Raw genomic sequence first — 24,707 nt, 5'->3', positions numbered from 1 at the left:
TGCATGGAAGATTACACACAAATGCACTGACAATTGCATCGTAAAAAATCCTTGACCCTGCAACTCGTCAGGTCAAGCTATATTTGATAGCCGCTAATGCATTCGTAACATATTATGAACGTTTCATGCTTTGACACTTCCTGTACACTATCAGAAACACTGATGGGGTTTTTTGTTTCCTTTTTGCTGTGCCTCTTAAAAGAAACTCCCATTTAAAATCAACCATCGAGAGATGAAGTTGATTTACGCGTATTAACTCTCCACCTGCCCATTTAGCTCGTAGATATGTACAGATAAGGATGTAAATCAGCCCCAAACAAGAGCAACGCGGCGTGCTCGCGATCAGCTTGAATGCTCAATTTGCTCTCGAAGACAAATTTGCAACAATACATTGTTTATGGCCCATTGTTGTATGCGAAAAAAAAAACAACCTTAACGCCTTGAACTGGGCAGTGCGAACTCCAAACGATACGAAATAATACGAATTCGGTGTAGAAAACTGAAGTTTTAAAACAAATATTTATACTTTCTTTAAGAGAACGCTTATAAATCATGTAAGAAAGCAACTAAATATTACAATAAACAGTAGAAAACAGAGTAGTTAATTCTCCAGCAATGCAATGTGCCCTTCAGAGATACCTAACAAAACACAATACCATGAGAACAACGCTAGACCTATTCAATCTTTTTGGCTCGCAAATTCGCAACTAAAACCATAAAACAAACTGATGAGCAACGATGCTCAATTTGAGGTTTCCGCGTGCCCGATTCCCATTGAATAATGGAAGCGTCACACACCACTTATGAGCTTCTTCTTCACATTCATTTGCGCTAGGGCTGTGCGGATTAACTGCAGTTACCTGCATCATTTACGTAGCCACAACTAATTACCCTCAGCATGTGCTTGCTGCGGATGGGCTGAGAAGTCAACGGCGCGCGTTTGTGCTTCTTTTATCCACACTAATCGAGGTCCAGTATTACTTGACCCCTAGAGGTACACGCGAGAGGCACTCGGCGGACTATCCAGCAAACATATTCATCTGCGTAAGATAGCACGTGCCGTGTACAAAATGGTCCACGATGGGCCTTGTAGAATATTGGGGCCAGCAGCCCTATGACATCCGATGACTTCTACCAGATCTGCCTTGATTGCGTTGTTATGACTTACATTGTGTTCTACCTTAGCGTCCCTAAAGCTCCAAGAAGCTTCCACATGAAATAAAGCGCAATAACAAAACACTCACTCATTTTCAAAATATGTTGTAACAATTCATTTAATTATCATACAAATCGCAACCAGCGCTACGCGAAAGCGGAAGATAAATTCTGCTCTGCTTCCTTCCGTACCCGCCGTTCCGTCATACGCACACCTCCTCGCATCCGCTAGGAACCGCATACAGGCTAATTATGATGAACTGACGCGCATCCTAAACACCTCCGTATGGATATTGTTAAAAAGACATTAAGGGGAACTCCGGTGGCCGTTTTTCTACGGCAAACCATGGAATGATGCGCGCGAGATGCTTAGTCTCGGAAGTCTAAGAAGTGGAACCAAATCGCACACACCTCGATGGCGCCATGTGTGTGTGTATCAGCCGATGTTCGGTCGCACCGACTCTAATTGACGTTTTGCCCCGCAATATGCCGTGTATAATAAGAGTGTGCGCGCACCATGGGGGCATTGATTATGGGGCCGCCGCCGCCGTTGAGGTGGTGGCCGGAAAATGAGCATCTTCACCGCCGTTTTGTGATGCGTTTCTATAAGCGCTCGTATTATTATTTTTATCCGTTCGCTCTGCTGAGACCCGTTAAAACTTGCGCTTCGGTGCGATTTCCCGAGCGCAATTAATCCCTATTCACCCCGTCGTCATCAGGTGTCATCTGGGAGGCTGCAGCGGAACACCCATTTTTTTCTAGCGCTACCGTTGCACCCTGTTTTTATTTCACTGGGCCGATTATCGGTGTTGTGAATAGAAATATCGTTTTTGGCATCAAACTCGATCGCCTTCAAATCACTGCACGCGCGTTAACCTTCGCCTTTGTCGCACACAAACAGCCATGTGCCATGTGTATATGTCGGCCCTCGTCCTATCGATCGATTTGATGATCGTCTCTGCTGCTTTTCTGTCTCATTCGGAAGATGATCGCGTAATTGCCTGCTTTTGCGACGTAAGGTAACTCTCCCCGCCGGTGGCTTAGGATGGTAATTACCTTTTAGTGATTAGTTTGCAGCTGGCTAGGAAGATAGTGTTCAAATTTAATTTTTTTCACCACCTCCTCCTCCGATTGCTCTCGATTTATGCAATATCATCTTGCGGGGAGGAGGGCAACAACGAAAAAAAAAAAACAATAACTTTATTGAACGGGAGGGATTAGGAAAGAAAAACCAGCGAACAAGTATCGATACAGGAAAGTTTAATCTCAAACTCAATCACTGCAACCCTCCCCTGTGCATTGAAGAGGACTGATTAGCCTCTCGCGCAGCATTGGCACCACCACAAAACGTGTCTTCCGGTTGTGCGCGTCGTATGCGCAATCATTGCACTCGTTTGTTTTTGGTTTTTTGCACACCTGCACTTCTATCTGTTGTGTTGTGAGCTTGTTACAGAAACATACCATACATGACAACAACAGAAACACAAAAAATCCCCAATCACGATCGGAAGCTACAAAAAAATGAACGGGCACACACACCCGCAGACCAAAACGATCGCAGCTTTCCTATTAAAAATGATGAATCTTGAAAATGAAGTTCCCCAGCACAACGGCACAGCACCGCGGTGGTTTGCAATGATGATCAATATTGCAGTGGTTTGTTCCTTGTTTTTCCCCGTTGCTGTGTTTACGCTGTTATGCATGGAGAAGTGTTCTGTACAGCAGCAAAAACCCCCCTCTTGGGTTGGACAATTGCATTGATGACAGAAAAAAAGTGCAATCAAGAAAACAATCTACTTCTTTCGGTCACCTTTCATTGTTTCCTCGACACTCCTGCTAAATGGTTGCTCGGTATGCAGATGCCCTATATCTGGTGATCGCTAACCACCCAACCACCACAGACAGAACGGCGGAAGTCCATCACATTCAAAACAATACAACAGGAGATGTTAACGCAACTCCTCCTAACGATTCCTTTTGTTTCGAGCCCCATATTTCATTGAGGAATCCACTATTCCCCGTTCAATTCGCTTTCCATAGGAACAACATTCTATCGCTACCTCCTTCCCGTTCGACCTTTGTTTTCACCCCAACGATGACCTTGCGGCTTTGGTGTGCCCAGAACTCGTGGTGCAGCAATTTGTCCGTAATTATACATCAAACGCAAACCGGCTAAGAGGAGGAGGATACAACATACGACGACATGCGCGAGAGGAGAGTAGAATAGGGCGCCACTGCGTACGGTAGGTGGTGTCGCTACCAATTGCTGAACACAATGATGGTGATGCTGCTGCGTAGCTAATAATCTGACACCTTCCACAACAGTAACGACCCTTGGGCGAGATTAACCCTTGCGGAATTCCACCGCTGATCGTCGACGCGTAATATATGTTCTGGCACACATCATACCCTAACAATTAGCAAGTGACCGTTACTGGTCAAGTACTAGCGCCAACCATTCCGAGAAAAAATGGCAATTGTACTCTTTAACAGCAACACACTTCAACCCCTGCCAGAGCGAGCTACACATTTCCTTCTTATATGACCCGTGTTCTACTTCTTGTTTTATTTTTTTTCTTACTTTTTTTACTCTTTCGTTGGAAAGGGCTTCAAACGAGCAAACACATCCCAAACGTTCTTAATATATATATTTTTAAACCTTCAAAAAACATTGGCGAGTTCCTGTTCCGTTCTCGTTGGTTCGTCGCCTAACGTGCCGTTGAAGTCTTTCGTCCATGCACGAACGATACGAAACGTCAACAAGCGACGAACCTGCCTCACTTCACTTTAGCGCACTAAACTTGAGACGAGTCCAACTGTCCTTCTTACGGGTGTACCACCATCGAGAGACACTTGACATCGCGAAATCGATGACCACAAACGTTGTTGTGCAGTGGTCAAGAATGGACCTCTTCCACTTCCGCTGATGAAACCACAGGGCCCGGACAGTGCGCGAAAAAGAGAATCTTCATTTTAATGTACAGCATATAAACCCCCCTGTAACTCCCCAGCCCAGATCTCGCGGTCCGTCGAGCTTTAAAGGAGGCAAAACGTGCGGCGAAAAACCTTCGCATCGTAATTGTGGAGATATACCCACACTGTGTCCGCGACTGCGAGGCAGTATTTGTCTAATGGCCATTAGCACACGGCAAACGCTTGCGCTGCTGTCTGTTTTGCATTCTAAAGCGCATTTTGAAGACATTTTCAGGAAGATACTCAAGAGGGAGCCTCCAGAGCATGGTCAACCGTGCCACAAACTACAATGCGCTGGCGAACAATTCAACTTGATGTGCTCCCACGGAGCGTTTGAAAGATGGCAGGTGCGTGTCGGAGGCCGCCACCATCCGCCGCTTTAGATGGTTGCAATGTTATTTTTTCTCCTGTTTTTTAGCGGACGCCAGGTTAAATCATTATTTGTGCATCCATTAGACGGCGGGTGCAACCATTGCACATACCTCTCCCCTCCCCTGATTTGCCGCCAGTAACCTCCAAACGGTAGGAGGCAGCTCCGGTACATTCGATGCTAATGATGAGAGGGATTATCAAACCCAGAACCGATTGGGGGGCGGACAGGGGGACGATCGACGATCGAGAGTTTCTTCTTCAAAATGCAACATAAACAAAAATCAGACTCTGCAAGTTCTGAGCGACCTCTTTCGCAAGAGTTTTCGCCGCTGGTTGGCGGCAGTAGCAGCAGTCAGGCACGCCATCAACCCTTTTCGCGGACGCGATGACATGCGATGCGATACGCGTGTTCATGAGGTTCGTCGTGCACAAACCTATCGGTACGGTATCTGCGCCTCGATCCACGCACGTACCCCGCCCGACGACGCCCGACCTACTCGAGAGGCTCATGCGGGGAGGAAAACTGTGTCGTGTGAAGATAATTACACGTCCATACCGCTTACAGGCTGGCTGGCTGCTGGTCGACCCCGCACAGAAGACTCCCAGAGAGCCCTCCTCCCCTCTACCACATCACACAGGTGTAAGCCTTCGCCAAATCTATGTCTGTTAAAGAGCGACTGAAGGACCTGGACTGGCGCGGCTGGAGATGTTAAGATGTGTTTCCACTCCAGGAGGCGTTCAGCCATAGCAATAAAGTATTTGAGGAAGATACAGAAAAAGGTGTAACGCTGTCTTGTTAGATACGTAGGAACTTGTTTTCTAGAAGTGCTCACCACAAGAAACAAATAAACCAGAAATACTGGAAAACATGGACAACGTGTCTGGATGGGCTCAAGACTGCGACGAATATGCAAAGAACGGCCCCATCGAGTATCGCGCGCGCGCGTTCATTATGTTTATTTTTATCCTTCGTACACACACTCTCTTGTTTTATGTCTAGGACTTGGAAAAGATAAAAATTATACCATTTTTGTTAAGAATATCGTTATTTTACAACTGTTGACTGTTGCAAAAGACGATCAGTTTGAAATGATTTAATTATTGCACATTATCACACTGGGGGCATCATTAAAACCATACCATTCCGTAGCAATCAGAAGCATGATCTCAACTGCTCCAAACGAAATAATCATTCGATTGCGACAATCATACCAACCCAAGAGAGCACTACACTACACCCAACGACGATCCAAGATCGGAGTCCCCACCTTCCTTCAGATGTCGTTACACACACGCGGGGCCATTATATGGTTGGGATTTCAAATTGCAGGTTGAAACTGTGATTCGCTTCCGGTACGTCATTATCACCGGTTGCGGTGCCCACCGACAACAACGCGACAAGTAGCGTATCGTAGTAGATGGCTAAAGTTATGATTATATCTTCTCGAGCAGGAACTTATCGAAGTGCTTCGCGAGATCTTTAACAACGCTCAACCTTGCAAGCTCTCTATAAATAGTAAATATATTATCAATATTTGTACAACATTTACAAGAACTTGTCAGAACTTGAACTTTAAAGAGAGTAAATCTACATTACGCTACAAAACTAACCTTCTTATGAGGGAAACACTACCCGAGACTTCACCATTGAGGCATGGTTATGGTAGCAATTGCTTGTCAATTGAAATAATGTTCATATTTGTAGCTCAATTCCGTACGCTTAGGTCACATTCAGGGCACCACAGGTTTGGAATCGATGGCGTTCCTCTGATGCAATCCCAAACCGATAGAGTATGGTCTGGGTTTACCGATGGAGCCGCATAGTACGACCCTCACCATAAGGCTCACGCGTGTCATAAGCTGTGGGCCCTTCTTATCGACAACGACCGTGCGAAGCCGGCACATGCAAGTGATGCAATCGGACAACAACAAATCGGTTTGTGTACATCCCCAAACACCCGAGTCGATGCAGCTTTTTAATAGACTAAATTATTTTATACGACATAATACGACAGTAATTCTTACTAACCACAATTTTTATGCAGTAAGATGACTTGATGATGCTTTGATTTGATATCGTAATATTGGCATTTTATGACGCTTCCATGCATACATTTTCCTGCCCTTCCTTTTTATGGCCCTTCCTATTCATCAACGGGTTTCTTCTTTTGTCGCAGTTTCTTTTGTTATATCTATAGTTCGATTACCAGCAAGTGATCAACCGATGTACGGCTATTGGATCACTATTCACCGCAACAAAAAAAACAGACACAGCAAACAACCCATTACGCAAAACGCCATCAGCGGAGAGATGCGCCACGGATAATCTGCACACATTTCCCTACGCCACGATCCATAAAGCAATCGACGGCTACTGGCACCACACAACACCAAAACCCCGGAGACTCGAACACCCCGCGAGGAGGCCTTTTCTCGCGAAGAAAGTAAGAGAGACGCCACAGCACAAACTAGTATGAAATTATGCTCAACAGTTGGAAACACGGCGGCAACACACGCAACATACGCAGATGCCCGGAAGCCCCTTTCTACATGACAGCTGGACGCTGCAGGGTAACGAAAATGAAATTAGTGCTCCAAGATGTTCCATCTCGGCACGTGGCACATTGGAAAAGTATCTCCCTGAAGGGCAGTTTATATCAAGCAAAACAGGTGAAGATGTCTTCTAGCAAAGACAGTTCTCCATTTGCTAACCTCTCCCCCCTCGATTACGACATCAAATAGAGGCAAAGGGTGCATAATTTGCCCGGCAAGACTCCCGAAGAAATGACCCAACCGGGGGGGGGAGCTGCAAAGACGATTGGGAACAATTTTCCCATTATCGCTAATTTAACTTTCCCGCGAGACGATGTGGAGTTACCTGCCTGCCTGCCTGAGCACCGTTTTACCGATGCCAAAGGCGTCAACATTATTGGCCATCAAATGGGCGCAAATTTAGTTACTACCCCGAGCCACTTGCGTACTCGATTTGCGCACCAGCCAAAGTGTAAGTGAGTCCTCCAACCATTTTTCACGGGCTGCAATTTCCATTTAAAATGGGTTATTAAATCACTCTGGCAGTAAAACTATGGCATGAAGTATAGCGACAGATGGAATATCCACAAATTGAACACTAAAGGTAGCGTTGAAACATTTAAATCAAACGATCAGTACCAACACCACCACCACCGACGATCGTGATCGTGACCCTCTCTCCACTCCAGCCGGGCCAGAAATGATGAATTGGCAGCGCTAGGCTTCTGTACATTATTATTTATTTATCCACAACTTCGTCGTCGTCGTTGAAGGACCCCCTTTCGCCTTTACAGTGGACAATCGCCCGTTCACGCTCACGTTTAAGTTAGATGATTGGCTTTGATTTGAGCCAATCGCGGCGCTATTGTTTGGATCTGTGTAAATTTGGCCAGGCTGTAATTTTTAATGCCCAACCTCACACAAACAATAACGACTCTCAAAACGAAACTCAAAGTGCATAAGAACAGCGGGGAAAGGATTGCTTTTTGGGGACCTGCATCGAAAAGAGAATGATTGTTTAAAAAGGGACATTAAAAGAGAAGCAACAAAATAGGCAAATTAAGCAATATTTCATCATTCCTTCGAGTGCTGTGTGTTTTTAACTAAGCATAAAGCTGCTCTGGAACTGGATTCGGTAGCAAGCGAACTGAAAGTGATTGTGTGCGGACGTCAGTAGCTTCAACCATTACGGCCATTATTCAACGTCACCGTTTTAAATCTGGTCACCGCGGTCACACAATGGGAAAGGGAAAAAATGTCAAGTAGATGAAAAATTATGCCAAGGGAAAAAGCTAACAAGTTCTACTATTTCATCGCAACTTCATTTGATTTGTTTAGTTTGGAAAGCTCCGTCGCTCAACTCAAGTCAACTCTCTCGAACAGTTCTAAAACTGAATACAAAGTACTCTTCTTGCGGAGTTTTCGAGCTCAAGAGAGAAAGTTGAGATCATTCTTTTTAATTACAGCTCTTTTTAAAATCATATTCGTCCGACATAAAGCTATCTCAATTAATAAATCTCTTAGGCTCGATCTGAATCTGCAAAACCGCAATAAAATATGAAGAATTCTACTTTAAACTCGGAAAATCATGAATTGCTAATAGTTTCGAATCACTTCCTAACATTTACAATTAAATAACCCATTTTGTCCCCATTTTGTCAAATTTTAAATATCTTCCTACTCTTTAGCTGTTTTTCTCCACTATTTCCGCTACTGTTGCCATTATGCCATCTCTGATAGGCTTCAGTTTGGCAAATATGATCACACCTCGTCTCAGGAAAGCGCAATTTTACGAGTGAAAATAGATCCACACGAAACCGATAAAAGCAATCATAATACACACCACCCTCCTTTTGCCGAAGGGAAGTAAACAAGATGAAATCGAGCTTCGTTCGTAATCGTATGAGGTAAAGCAACACAACAATAACGAAAAATCAGCGTTAAGCCATCGGAAAATTGCAACAAAACTGATCACTTCTACGGAAGGGAGGGTGAGAGGTGCACACTCCCCAAACAAATTAAAGAAAAGCTTCTCCCCGCACACACAAAGGCAAATAATCCCCACATCTTGGCCAACGAAATGAAAACAGACACGTGCGCCTTTTTTCGGGTATAGTTAATTTAACTGTGCCAAAATATAAACACGGCACAGCCCCACATACCGAGCCACAGTGTTACTCAACATTTTGTTGGAAGAATTGTCGAAAAAAAAACACGAGGCAGTGGCGAAAAATAAAAAACGCCACGAGTGAAATAACCAACGGGAAGGAAAACGTACAACTCACCCCCAACGCACCACACCAATCAAACTTTTCAGCGATTTTTCGAGCGATTTCTTCTCTCAACACCACCGAGGAGCGCGTGATCGAAAGCACTTCCATCAACATGGTGGTGTTCACTGTTGTACACTTTGTTTTTCCTTTTGGCATATTTGCTTCACCTTGCATTTGCCACTAAATGCATCAAATAGAGCCCTTCCTCCCGCTGCTGGACGCGTCGTACGGTGCAATTATGAGCGAATATGATACGGTTTGGATTTAGACGGGGAAGGGGCGGGACAGGCAGCGGAGGAAGTGAAGCAGGGAAGGAAAAATTGCATCAACCATGAAATCGCCCTGCCTTTGCCTACCTACCAAAGCAAATGCGAACTTCCATTCCCCCTGTCCGATCGATCGGTTTCGCTAGCCGCTGGGGCAAAACGTTGCCACCGACCCTACCCTCCCCCCGGCACAACCGGACAGTGCCAACAACAGCGGGCGGTGTATGGCACTGCACCTCCGTACGGTTACATTTCAATAATCGATGGCGGCAACTCATTAAACACGCGCAGGCAAACATGGGGCCCCCCTATGTAAAAACCTTCCAAACAACGAACCAATTTTTCGCAGCCCAAAACCAATGCAGGCGTTCAAACAGGCGAAAAATCGACCAACGTTTTGCTTTGGCCTTTGTTTTTCGATTATTACATTTTACCAACTTTTCACGAGCTGCTTTCATAACGAATGTGTCACGCATAAATAACCGAACAAATTGTGGACAGTATGACAGGTGGCTAGGAGTAACGCTAACGATCACCATATCAGTTCCCAGCTTCGAGCAAATCAATGACTCTCAATCTCGTGATGCGCGCATCACCCAAACTACTGTGGCTGCTATGCAGTGCACAAAGTGCAAAATAAATTGCCAGTTAGATGCAAACCATCCCTCACGAGGGCCCAATCCTTGAGGGCTTCACGCGATAAATCAGCGCACGTAGCGCATCTGCAATTCTCAAACACTCTCTGGGTGGAATAATTCGAGGTCTAAGGTCACCCGGTAACCTTCCTACGATTAAATTCACCCTCAAACACACACGCGCGCGCACGATGTGTTCTTTTTCTCCCGTAATAACCTGTACTACTAATGATGAGGTACTAATGATGGTCTGAGTGACGCGGATGATCTACGCGCTGTCCCTTTTTGCCCATTATTAATAAGACGAGCGATAACGTGTATTTTTAACCAATAAAAATAAAAGGATGCAGATTTTCATTCGATCAAGAATAATATTCCTAAGCTCAAATATTGAATGATCAAATCAAAAACACTAAAATACGATCAGCCCGATAATGAAATGTTCGCTTTTCACAACAAACAGGCTTCATTCGCTTGGTGCAAGAGGGGTTTGTGCACACGCGATCATTCAAATCACCCAACCTCGTTTCACATTTGCACCGCGGACTGCAACCGGAGTGTGTACAAATTAGAACGCGAGCATAACGGAGAGTGAGAGCGCGAGCGAATGCGCAATAGAGCTCCTTTTAGAACAACACACTCGCCACGATCGTGCGCTGGGGCCCTTTCCTTGCCTACGAGAGAGAGAGAGCGAATGAGAGCGGTTCTTTCTGCGTTCGCTTTCACTGATTGATGCTGGGGTGGCTTTGCGTGCGCGGAAAGGGTGTGGGTGGGGTGGGAGACTTTAATGTTTCCCACCCCACCCCCGGATAGGAATGATTGCATATTAACGGATTAAATGATTTGCGTAGCGTTGATTGGACGCTCGAGACGACGCGTAACGCTGTGAGGGGATCGTATGCATTCCTGCTATTGTTAATTGCCCTTACGGACACCCGTCCCCGATTGGCTGGATAAGATGGGTCTCGCTTCATTCGCTGGAAGAATCAAAACACCTTTAAAGAGTGAATATAATGTTAAACGATGGCGATAGAAAGGTTTAATGTTGAACAACTTCGCTACAAAGCCAAAAGTAGAAACAAAGACGAACCAACTCAAATTCCGCACAAACAAACACGCGCTGCGCAAGCTGTTATGTCGGACAAGAAGGGGCCAGATCGAGCTTTATGCGTTATTCGATCGATTTATGCAATCGCATTACAAGCTACAACCTCAACCGTTAAATTCACACTCACAATTCACTGCACAGCAGAAGCACCTCCTGCCCGGAAATAGGAAAGAAATGCTATCCGAAACTGACGAACTGGCGGCAACACAACCCCTGAGCTGGTATGGCGCCATCGTCCAGGCCAATAGGCAACGCAAGAGAAATATGAAACGAACGAATTCCGATGCACTTGCGTTCCGAAGCCGCATGGGGAGGTTGTGACGGAGCTGCCAACAATTTCACTGTAGCGTAATACTGCAGCAACGCTTTGTGCAAGAGGAGTCGTAGTAATGCAGGGAGGCATCCTCCCTTACACGCGGCCATCATCTACTATTCGAGCCAATGACAAGCCAATCGGGTCGAAAGAGAAGCAACAAAGAGGCTCTAATTTCACTTTCAATGGTGATCGGATTCCAACATGCGTATAACTGTCGATAAGCTAGCTCCATCCCCATCCAACCCCACTTATTTGAAATTCCAATCATTCCTGACCATTCTTAATGCGATGAAGTACACCAAATTGGCTTACCCTCTCTCCCTCTCTCTCCCTGTCTCTACTATTACAATACCCCGATGAAGGAATTTATGATTTGTTTTCGTGTTCGCGTGTTCTCAAGTGTCTTCACAATGGTTAATCCATCGGCATATCCTGGTCACGGCACCATGCAATTATCACAGCTAATGTTTAAGCTAATGCCAAACACTTTGAAACCGATTTAAGGGGGGAAAAAACAAAACAAAACAAAGCAGCTTAAGTAGCTTGGAAGTTTTCCGAAAAAAGTGGCTATTTTTTTGTTCCACAGTGCATCGCTAATTGTGCTTATCGCCCTTCAAACGGTGTGTTCGCGTTATCGAACGCTTTTTTTCTTTACTACTACGTCCAACCGTGTATAACCCCCCCCCCCCTTTGGCCCACACACGCCAACCCCTGGCACACACATGTTTGCATGAAATGATCGGGGTGGTCATTGAAGACGTTTCCAAACTGCGCTGAGGTTTTGTTTTCCTCGTTCCCACGCAGCAGCAGCAGCAGCACTCGGACGCGTTTGTTCCATTCTAACCCATCAACCGATTGCAAACAAACAAACCGGTAGATGAGGAACACTTCCAACGATCGACACGGCCACACGGGTGGGTGGTGGTTGTGTGTTTTTCTTTCTTAATACCCCCTTACACCCCTAGAAATCGATACACACGCGGGTGTGTGTGCGTGCCGTGGTTTCGTTGCCTCTGCTTCAAAAGTAAACTAAATAAGTACCCCATTCCAAAAGCCACTCAAGCTGAAAGTAGAATTTTACTGGCTGGTCGGTTGTATGCAACGTACCACAAACATGCCAGAACCTTTACATCATGGATGGCGCCATCAGCAAGCTTCTTACTCTGCTACCATTCAATTGTCGGGGGTAAGACGTGCCAAAACTCGTCGCACACACAATCTTCAAGCTTAATTTATTTAAACCAACAAGAAATCAAGGCCTCCAAGCGATTATAGAGCACCCGAAAAAATGCGAATTCTATCATCTTCGTCTAGCAAAGTACTTTCGCTTTGCTTCGCGGACAATGGAAACTTTAATTGCTCCAAACTACACTCATTAATGTTCATTGAATTTCTCCAGTGCTTCTCCTCTATCTGTTCTATCTCGTCTCAAACAAACAAGAATTGCTGTAGAACAGTAATTCTACTATATTATCAAACGTCGTATTACTATATTAAAATCGTTTAAAAAAACCCTGAAAGAGGCACTCAAAGAGAAGACTGCTACTAAAAATAGCCTCAACGTCGTCATAAGCATTAGCTCTTGTCGCGTTTTACCGTGCATTATCTTCGCCAACGTCATACGACGTATGGTAATCAAGTGCGTTGCCGAAGCACCGGAACCCCCCCTAAAACGGTCGCTGTAATTTCGGTGGAGACCGTGGATAATTCTGCATCATTTACGGCTCCAATGTTTTTGGTCCACCATCTCTTCTTCGTGGGCCCACACGAACCGTCGAGTCGGTCTAATACAGGAGAAAAAAAAGCGGCTTTAACCCCCCATCCAGAACACGTCCGCAGGAAATTGCCACAGGTACACGGGAGAGCATCACTGGGCAAGGATTAATCGTACTTTAATGAAGTGTCCTTGCCGTGCGGCCATTTGGGGATGATTTCGTTTACCTTTCTGGGGCTGATTAAGAGGTGCCGTTTTTTTGTGTTGTGTCATCTGTCTGCGACCGACACGAAGTACACTGTGCACAACGCTGGCCAAGTCCGATGCTGTGTCGCGCGTCACGGCATCAACGTCCAGACATAGCTAAACGAGCGTCCCTAATGTCCGGAACCGTTGTCCGTTTTAATAGCCACCCTCTGCCCTCGGCCACGAAGTCCTCCCAGACTAAATTGCGCCGCCGCCGGCCGCACACGACCGATGACGGTAAAAGATGCAATAGAGCGCTAACCGGTTGAATGAAAACGAGTGCCTATTTTCCATCCAGCGTGATTAGCATCTTTTTTTTCTGGGGGGTCTTGTGCTTCGGAACCGCAAACAGCCGATGAAAATTGCACGCGCAGGACAGTGAAGAGCTTTCCGAAAAAACCACAAATCTGGAGCCCCAAAAAACGCAATACCCACCCCACAAGGTCACAACAAGAACAACCGGTGGAGGGAAGAAGCATGAAGAGAAGAAAAGGAAGAGAACAGGAGAGAAGGGAAAACGCAACTTCTGGAGCGACAGAATTTTTCTGAATGCTTTTTATTTGGTCCACAGCATGCAGTTTCTTGCGCTTACATTAATTCATTCTAGAAGCAAACCACAACACAACAACAAAAAAAACACGTACAGTCACCGGACGTTTGGCCTTTATTGGCCGCAATCGGAACAAAAACTCAGCGCAATAAAACTAATTTTACGAAAAATTAATTAACCACCACCAACGAGCGCGCAACTGATCAGGGAAGAGATCGGCTCGAGCTTTTGTAAGCTTACTGAACTTTACTTTCGTTTATTCCGTTCCAGGCACCCATATGTCCTCGCTGAGCCATCCATCCGCAAGCAGTCCATCAATCATTTGTTTTGGCTGATTAAATATCTAAACGATTTATTAACAGACCACAAAATCAATTTCCGCTCAATCTGCTCGTCCCCACCCGATGGGGACGATGGGGAGAAGGAATGGAGCGGCAGAAGGGGGAGTGTTGTGTATCGGAGCAGCAGCTACCCAAATATACGACGCAATAAGTTCAAAAAGATCTTCTGCATCGCCGTTTTGGTGTCACAATGAAGTTTGCCGCGCACGAATATCCACGGCCGATAAAATTAGAAACCCAATGCGAAAGATGCCAAAATTCCACCATCATCGGCGGCGGCGGTAATCGTGAATACCATCTGCTCACAGCCTGACGCACTCTTGCCCGCTAGAGGAGCTAGAGGAGCCTGTTTTGGGGCACATCTTCACACGAAATAAGGTCAAGTGTTAGCATAAGCGAACCGATTTTTTTTTGTATTTTTGTATTTTCGCTAAACCAAACGGCGAGCTCTCGCGAGGGGCGAAAGTGTACACCTGTCAGCATAGCATCGTTTCGGTGTGGTGAAGTTCAACCAGCTGCAACTCCTCCCCTCCCCTCCTGTTGACGTCAATACGCCGCGATTTCACCGACAACACTAAACTCTTGGGTGAATCTGGGAAAATGCAACCAGAAGCGGTCTATCCGACACATAGTTCCAGGAATGTGGAAGCTTCTTCATCTTCATCTGCATAAACATTGTGTGTGTTCCTTCTTTTTTTTTGCTGAGGAGAGAGTAAACCCCATCGCATGGGTAATACTTTACATCCCGTTCCACCGGGGAGAAGTTGCATCGATCAAGTGCACATTCTAATGTTTGAGTTTCTTCACAGGCGAGAGCCTGGACATTGCCTTCCAGAATTGGTAATTACTCGTTTGTGCCACTTCCGCAACTATGTTAGCGCCAGGCTTCTTCACGTCTGTGGACATTGTGGAACATGTTACATACATCACTTTCTTTAAGCATCGGTGATCGTTATTGGGTGTACAAGAAAGTTGTTATGATTGAAAAGCGGAGATGACAGCATGGGCATTCTTCCTATAGACGAGGCCAGTACATACCGTTCATCCGTCCATATTCCGACTATGTCGCTCTACTTTGCCTTTCGACTTCTAGAAGACATTTTGACACAATGGCTATTATCTAAAACGATGATCGAGGATCGCAATCGTCAACCGACTAAGAACAAAATGATGAGAATTATCCTATTTCTGCCACTTCTGTAAGCTATTTAAACAAGTTCCTCAAAATTTTGGGATAACCTTCTTCTTTATCGGCACAACAACCTCAAGAGGTCTGAGGCCTGGAATTTCTGGCTTTTTGTGACTTTATTTACCCGTAGTTGGATACTCAGTTTTGCGTACGGGGGGGCTTGGTCCGGATGTGAAGACCGGCGCCACTACCATCGTGCAACTGGGCTACCCAGGACAACATTGGTATATAGCGCCTTAGTAATTAAAAATCTCTGAGACACACAAGTCAAAAAATGTGACAACTTTCTTGTACACCTAACCCATCAACTTCAGCACGCTTAAAAAAATATAATACTTAAGCTAAATCACTGCAGGGGATAGAAGAGATTAATTACAGCTTCGACTGTCTGTGTTGGGTTTCTTGAAGAAACGATGTCTACGCCCGCCGTTCCAGCCATGATAATTGAAGTTTTAAGTTAGAAATAGCCAGCGACTTGTACGCACCCATATGTCTAGATTGCGCAAGATAAGCTCTAAAGTTCCGAACTCTGGTTTCGCTCGTTTTCACCGGAACCTCTATTTCCGGGGTGGCCGACATATGATATGTCCAAAAGGGGTATGAACCTCCGCACAACATCCACGGAAAGTGAACTATTCGCCAGGGCTCTAGCCGACAGCACAACGGACACCTAGAACGGAACAAACTTGCGCTAGTTAATGTGCAAACTTTCGCGGCCTAATTGGTGTCTTTATGCCTTTGGCCGCCTGTTCTTACACCACACAACAAACGTTACGCCACAAGCGTTCGTCGACATCGGTTTTGCCGTACTGCCGCGGTTGGAAAGGCTTGGCCACACACACTCAGAACACAGCAACGTAGAAGTATCGAGCAATTAGCTAAAAGTTATCTTTTTTTTTTCGGGGGAGACTTCGGATTAAACAAACTACACAGCACACACATCCTGTGAAAATCCATTACGCCTATTCCGGGAGGAACGGTAATAGTTTAGAGCTTCCGACATTTTAGCACAAGCGTTTTGCACGGCCCGCCGCCTTGGACTTTGCTGAACCGTAGCCAAGGAATACAGTTTTCTGTTTCGATCCGTAATTTGCTCAAACAAAACAGCTTTCATGGAGTCCACCATCGGCCAAGTCACAGACATCGAAAGTAGGGTTTTAGGCTAAACCTACCTGCCTATAATGCGACATCACCTAATGGTGCAAATTAGTCATCTAATGAGCAAAACATTATAAAGTAATCTTCACCAAATGCTTTGCATTGTAAAAATGGCCAATATAAATATTCAATATTTTATTCAAATTACCCACAATGGGTGGTACACACACACACACACAAGCGCGGAGGGGAACACTTTTCCCCCCATTCGATAGATAAAGCACCGGATAGAGCAGATAGAAATTGTGGATGAATTAATGATTCGTTTCCTTTTCTATTTTAATAAAAAAAACTGAATTATGTGCAACTGTTCACTCGTCTTTGGGTAACTTTAACACATTTTAAAACCTCCTTTCACACTGCTCAGTGTGTGATTTCCAGTTCGAAAATGGCAAACGCTTGACCGTGACTGACGTGTCTGTGACGTATTGTTCATTAAAATTGACGTCGAAATTAAAGTTGTTCGTTATTCGCAACTGCATCAACGATTTAACGAAGTGAGGAAATGCATTACTCGGATGCTTTGCTCAGATAAAACAACTATTCCTGCACGTTATCATGAAAAAGCTTTTCAGAGAAATGTTTGACAATATCTAAGGTGCATCATGGACCCTTAGACGTCACGGAAAGCTCTCGCGGTCGGTCATCTGTCATGGCGAATAACAGTATCTTTAAAATTATGGATGAAATGCATGCGAGGATGCAACGAAAATCGCTACCAATTTGGAGCATAGATGTCGGAACATCCGAGAAGTGCACAACACACGCATGTGGCCACCTCTCTCGGCCACAATCTTCAACCATCCCCTCTTCCGATGCGTTCGGCTATTGTTGTTTGAGGAAAGCGAGTATCAGGAAATATGCGCAACGATAAGATAAGCCACCTTTTGCAGCACCATCATCTAACTCACCAAACGGTCAGATGTACTACGGCAGGAGGGGTTAGGAAAGGGAAGGCTTATCAAAACCTTCCATCCGACAAGCGCCGAAATCGTTTCATCATCCGTTATTCAACGTACACTACTTTTTGGACGTGGTTTTAGCTTCTTCTCGTTAGATAAACGAACACGAGCGACCAACGCGGTTTTCGATCCCGCGGTGTGGGCCAAAAACTGCTCGGAACGCTCTGCCGATTGAGATGATGCCGTGATGGGGGGTCGCTTAACTCGGCCCTTATCCATGGTCACACACACGGAGAGAAGCGTGGACACGTGGAGTAAATGGTAAGTTTTACCGTTTCGTAAATGAAGTTTATCACAACCGGCAACAGTAGCTACTAGTTGAAGAGTAACCTATCGCACGGCGGGGAAAATGATTCGCGAAACCTTAACGCAAGAGAAACGAGCGCATATCATAATCTGCACATCAAAGCCACAGAAAAGCCTGGGTTGGGTTTCCTTCCGACGGTCAAGTGTGTGTGTGTCTGCAAGCAGCAGATGAAATATGATTGAAAAATGTTGATTTACGTGCCGGCGGAGTTTGGTTTGGTTGGTGCACTCATCGAGACTTAGTGGATCGAGTCGTTAGTGGTTCCGGTGTGTTTTTTGTTGATGTTTATCGCAAAGAACTTAACCATGTACCAGGGACGGGTGTGTGAATCATTCATCTTGTTTTTGATCGACGCAGTATTTCGCGCTTCATAATTATTCTTTGTCAATTATAGAAAAATTAACATTTTAAAAGTTTTTTTGTGGCACAATCGTCTAACAAACAAACAAAAAAGCATGTGTCTTAACAACACACAACTTATTATCTCACAACTTATATCAGTACAATCTTAGTTTACTTTTCCGGAGACGCGCAGCAGTATATTGTGATGGTGTTTCGTCGTTCCAAGAAAACGAGAACGACCTCTCCTCTACCGTGTCGTCCACCAGTTTCTTCAAGCTGTGATACTGTCACAAAAATCAACCACAGCCGAGCAGGAATAACGATGGGCTAAGGGTTCGAGTGCACGATAAACCGCGCAAAGCAACATAAATCTACATACAATTAAGTCCCGCCGGGGAGAATTTTTCCTTTCCGTCAAGACGACCGGGTGGCTCCCGGTGTGAGCACCACACCCGATGGACACCACCACAGGACAACTTGACCTTGGTGTCAAACGGTAATTTCCTTTCGGCACGAAACACTCCACCACCTTTTCTCCCTCTCTTCATGGCGATCATCACCGTGAACCTCGGGACGGACAGTAAGGAGGTATGGTGAAGGCGCTTTTCCAATGGTTTGGAAATGATTCTTAACAAAACCTTAACGGAAGCACACAAACACATGCGATCTTGGCGGTGCACACACGGAAAAAAGAACCACAAAGAGGGGAAGAACATTATGCACATTTTGATGCCTCAATAACGAATAAAGTTCTCTGCTCAAAATTAACTGACCGACACGCATCCATGCAATGATGCACTCACGGCACCGGGGGGGGGGTGTTTATGAATAAACAAAATACCTCAAAAAGCGCAATGAAAATCGCCTCCCAAACAACCAATTACGTAAAACCGTCCGTCCAAAAGTTGTACTAAATCTGTGTACTAAAACAGTCTCCACATGACTGCATCACAATAGTTTTGTTTTTGTTTTATGAAGAACAAAAAAAAACGCAACTTCAACGCAGTGATACGGACCACAGCTTGTTGACCTCAAAGTAGAGCGCACGCAGGCAGCGTATGGTTCCGAAGACGGAGACAGCCACGGTCCAGCAAAACAGTAAAACCGTACACCACCGTAGCCGTCTCTACGTACGGCGGGTACGTTGTTGCACAGGGTCAGCCATAGTTCTCGACCCCGGGACGACGACGACGACGGTGGACGACAGTTGTGGATCATGAATTTTACATGATGCAACAAACTTTAACACGCACGAAGAAACGGCAACTGGTCCCGCTGGTCTGCTCGTACCCATCCACACACCATACATACTGCTGCCCCAGGAAAGACTTTCCGACAGGAAAGGAAAGGTGGCATCACACAACTTCAAAGCAACCCCAGGGCCCGTTTTTCATTCTTATCTGCTTTACTACAGTTCTAGACACCGCTTTGCTTTTGCATCCAAAAAATGCTCTCCCTTTCTCTCTCGCCCCTATCCTTCTGGATGAAGATACCTCCCTTAAATTATCTTTCACCTTCCTAAAATACACACGAGATCAGGTCGCCTAGGGTAACTGTTCACTAAAAGCGAAGGTTTTGTTCCCATACCGACACGACAACGACAATGGCAGATACCCTTCGGTTGATGTCCGACCGGAAATGACCCTCTCGCACGATCGATCTAGTGTCGGGCCCCGATCGGTACGAAATGTCATTCACACACTCACAACAAGCCGCAGCACAAACAGTGGCCAGCAGTAAGCCTGCGCGCCTTCGTTGACCTCGTTTCATCGTATAGAGGAGAGCCCGCCGTCGAGTGATGGGGCCCCGGAATCGAAAGGCGGATGCGGCTATGCATTATTCCAATCGGTTCAATATCCTACTGCACTCTCTTGCCGCGCTTCTAGATTATTTTACAGCACGTTATGGAACAATGCAGTTTCGATAAATGGTTCACAAAGAAAAGGTTCGGGCAGAGGCTGTTATAAAGGATTTTTTGTTATGAAGGAATTCACTGATGATTTCTTACTTCCTATAGGAAGTAGTAAGGGTCCTGGTACTCTGGGTGCGATGCGCAGGATTAACTTAACTCAGCCTTAATTTAAAAATTAAATTATTTTAACACCATCTTTTGCAAACTTGATGATCAATTATTGCATTATTTGTTTGGCTCATAATAGACAACCTGTAGCTGATCCCACCAAATGTCTATTTTTTTTTTTGCACCACACCCATTTCGAAGGAATGGAACAGTGAAACTACTATTTATCACCAAAAATTATTCCAGTTTTTCCCTTTCAGATAACGCATTTTTCACATGCAACTTGTCACATTATCATAATACATCATCTTTGCAACAAAAAATGCCCGATAACCTCAAATCAAAGCAATGAACCAAACTCATCAAATAAACCGCTCATCAATGGTAAACTTCGCAAATAATAAAACATAACACTTAGAAGAAGCGAAATACGCCGTTTTCCCCCTCCCGCTTTGAAGTTGCTTCTAAAGCTGATGAACGATAGTTGGTCGATGGCTCTCTCAAGGCACCATCAAAATGCACCATTTATCACTAAACGTAATCAGCCCATTCAGATAAAAGTCCGGTTTTTTTAAATGCTTTTGCTTCTACGCGCAAAACCAAACGGTAAAAGCACACACGCGCACGTGAGCCTGCCCGCTCGCTGCTACGGTCGAATGGAGAGTGTGAAGAATAACAATTCAATCTACTGTTCATCAAAATAATTTATTGCTTGAAATGACCTCCACCACGCTGCTCCGCCGCAGTAGCTTAGTAGCGGACATTCTCAAGCAATTCAGTTTCTGTCTGAACGAACCTGCGTTTAAAAAAAAGCGCATCACCATAAGAATCGATTGATAGCCCTGATAGTTTGGGAACTAGTGATGGTGCTGCTGAACCTGTTCCGCAGCGGGATTCCTCGCGTAATGTCGGTCGACTTTTGGGAAGACGCCGATCGATCAATGAACAGAAAACAAACCCCCAACGGAGGCATTATTGGCGGGGTCGTCCTTTCTCCCCTTTCCCCCTCACATACACACACAAACACCATTCCGCACATTTGCTGAACAAACAGCCAGAGCTTCCTTTGTTTTCCCCTTTGACCGATCGAAACAGTTTGATCGTTCGCGCGCGTTCATGCACGGTTTTCGGCAGGAGATCAAATACAGCGATCAACCCTTACCCTCTGGCACACAGACAGCACGGGGTGGGGGGAAAGCTCATCAAAGGATCGCGCGGTGCGGCGCTAAGCGAGATAATAAAGGATCGACGAAAACAGTAAATCAAACAAAAAGGCGATGCCAATTTTCTCACCGCTACGTGAGCAAGCGAGATAAAAGCTCCTGTTGCGTTAAAGCTTCGGAACGGACGTAAAATCATCAACCTCTGGAGCCGCTACAAAACGACAATGGAAGCCAATTTAGGTGCGATTGCAGATCAAACTGGTTCACCAAACGGTAGGGAAGCTTTCCTTCTGCCTGGCTGATTCTATCCGGCGGAGGGACACACCCGGGCGCGTTACCGCTACGGTAAAGTACACTCTGTGTGAAGGGCACTCTGAGATATTTATCTTCTCAGGGGAAAAACCCCCTGAGTACAGCATTCAATGCTCTAAATTAAAACTGTACATCGACCGCAAGACTTCCGGCCGGATTCGAACTTCGAACCGTGTACGCGCGCAACAGTATACGTTTCATTATAGGTCAGTCAGTGATCGATATTTAATTGTTAGTGTGTGCAACAACCAAAAATATCTCAGTTAGACGAGATTCCTTCCCACTTGGCACAACGCAACAAAGATAGTCGATGATAGTCTTTTTTATGGTATGTCTCGATCGAATAGCAATCGGATTCGAAGAAATAATATGCAATTTCAACCCGTTACGTACTGCCAAATAATAGAATAGCCTAGCTTCTTGTTAACAAACAAAAAACATATTTCCAACAAATTTAATTACCAGTTTTATCGACAGAGATAGGCAATCCCTATCGTATGAAGTATCTCAGTATATAAGAGAAAACCGTGATTTGATTTCACAAAATTCATATCAGTTGCCATGTTAGAGAATTCCAGATGAGGTAAGTTTTTGCTTCTGGAAACTTCAAACTCACGCTTGGGCTAACCTTCTTGAGCCACATAATTTTAGTATCTCAGGGATTATATAGATAGCTCGGTAATTCAATTCGAATTCCTGCTAGTGAGTACTGCTGAGAGCTCTAATAGACCACTGAGATAGGGATTCTGTCCAACTCTGTCCAAATATTTCAGAAATTCCTAGATTGTTCTATATGCTATAAAAATTATGTCCATTGTGCTCTGAAACAACATCTGGACGGAACAGACGTGCTAAACGAAGGAGTGTCCGTAAGATTTTTTTTAAACCTTACAAACACAGTGTAATTCCCCGACGAGATTTAAACACACAGAAGCAGCTCTGTACGTTTACTTGCGACTTGCGAGGTGTTCATCTTCTAGCAGGGATACACATCCGCTTCTCGTCTTCGTCTTACATCAATCGCCAAAGATCTCATTTGTAAGACACATCAAGGTTGTGCACACACATGTAAGTAGACATTATGCTCGTCGTTCTATCGGTCGATTTGTGTGTAAACACTGCGAGTGAAGAGCAACGCGCGTGCACAATAGCAAAAAAAACCCTCCTAAATCTCCACCCAAATCATCACTACCTGCCAACAACAACTTCACTGGAGTTGACTTGAGAGCAGGAGGGACCAGGAAACATTTCAGTGCGGTGGACAGGGGGGGCGGGGAGCTGTTCCTTTCCTGGTTTGATCTTGTGTCTTCTCTTTTGCTAATTTTTCAGCATTCCCCTTGTGTACAATTTCGTACTTACATTATTTGTCTGCACATCGATGATTACGTAAATCAGCAGTACGATCTCCTTCTCGTCCGAACCGAGCCCGGCCCCACTTTGGCCGCATGTCGTCACATGCAGCACCGCCACATGGCCCGGAAGTAGCATCTGCTTCGTGTCCACCGTCGTACGGTTGGGTCCCGAACCGGTGGTAACCATGGCGGTGGTGGTGGTGGTGACGGTGGCGGAAGGCAACTGGATGCTGGGTAGTGACGGCATATCCCAAGACGCCCGAACGCGCCGTCGTGTTGCGTTTCAGAGAGAGAGAGAGCTTTTTGAGTGGCGGAATTTGTTTTGGCGTTTTGTCCGTACACCGGCGATGGTGAGCTTGATGAAGCTACTGACGCTAATTCTCAGCAAAGAACGATCTTCCAGAACGCACTACTGTAAGCTAAACTGAAGGGTTTCGTTGTTTTTCCCTTCTTTTAATATCACTGTATCACCACAACGAATAATGCACAATTTTGTTTCTTTAACTTTCTAATCTTAACAAATCGCTAGTTTTTTTTTTGTTTCCTCGTGAACCAGCACAAAGAAAGTCGTCCTTAGCCCAACACTGTATGTACAAAACTTGGTAAAACAATAGCATACAATAATTGGCAGGCACGGGTTATTTTCAACGCACTAACGTACCGAAAGTTCTTCCGCTTCGGTAGGAACTTCCTTTGCACGAACTTTCCTCACTAACGTCGTTACTTCGATTGACCACCGGCGAATGGTGCAACATGACCGTGGCTATCGAAAAGAAGAGTTGTGCCTTTCCTTAACAGGTTAATTTCATTTGCTTCATTTTCCTTCCTGCCGATACCTTTTGCATATAAAGGTATTCGATCGGTAATATTGTTATTTTACTCCGATCACCGAAACACCTTTTTGTTTGCTGCTGTATTGTGACGCGCTCGAGGGCGTTGGCAGAACTTTCTCGTTGATCCCGAATGTACCGGCGGTGCAGCAGCTTTCAATCGCACTAAAAGTATAAAACGAAAAGATGAAAGAAAATAAGCATTAAAAAGAATGGTAATGAAGAAATTCCTCGACCGGGGGCCCCGGACGAAGTGGAACAAGGTTAAAGTACAAAAGTTTGTGGCGGAAGATAAATAAAATGTTACAATTAATTACATGCTGCAATTCAGCGCGCGATTGTTTATGGGGAGAGCAAAGCTTGACAGAAAATAAAAACGCGCTATCGGACACCACCCAAAATTCCAGACGATCTCCTCCAACAAAAGAGGTTCCACAACGTTATTGCTTTCGTAGATGCAGCTCTCCTCCAGATATTTTACACACGAGAAATATTTTCGCAAAACTAACGGAATAATGGCACGAGAAAAGGATTGTCCACTGACAGCAACATAATCATCAACGAAAGGAGTTGAAAAAAAAGCAAGACACA

General features: G+C 45.1%; 1 protein-coding gene across 1 annotated transcript in view; it reads right to left on the bottom strand.

Moving 5' to 3' along the window:
• LOC128310038 (RNA-binding protein fusilli) overlaps nt 1-23,689 on the bottom strand; it is a 52,654-nt gene extending 28,965 nt beyond the window's left edge. Inside the window, exon 1 of the mRNA XM_053046611.1 lies at nt 23,294-23,689. Coding sequence (XP_052902571.1) covers nt 23,294-23,533 — 240 coding nt within the window. The 5' untranslated portion in view covers nt 23,534-23,689. The remainder of the gene's footprint in view (nt 1-23,293) is intronic.
• Nucleotides 23,690-24,707: the final 1,018 nt, after the last annotated feature.

Source organism: Anopheles moucheti, chromosome 2 (assembly GCF_943734755.1).
Source record: "Anopheles moucheti chromosome 2, idAnoMoucSN_F20_07, whole genome shotgun sequence".
NCBI classification, from domain to species: domain Eukaryota; kingdom Metazoa; phylum Arthropoda; class Insecta; order Diptera; family Culicidae; genus Anopheles; species Anopheles moucheti.
This window is presented reverse-complemented; position numbering and strand designations above follow the sequence as displayed.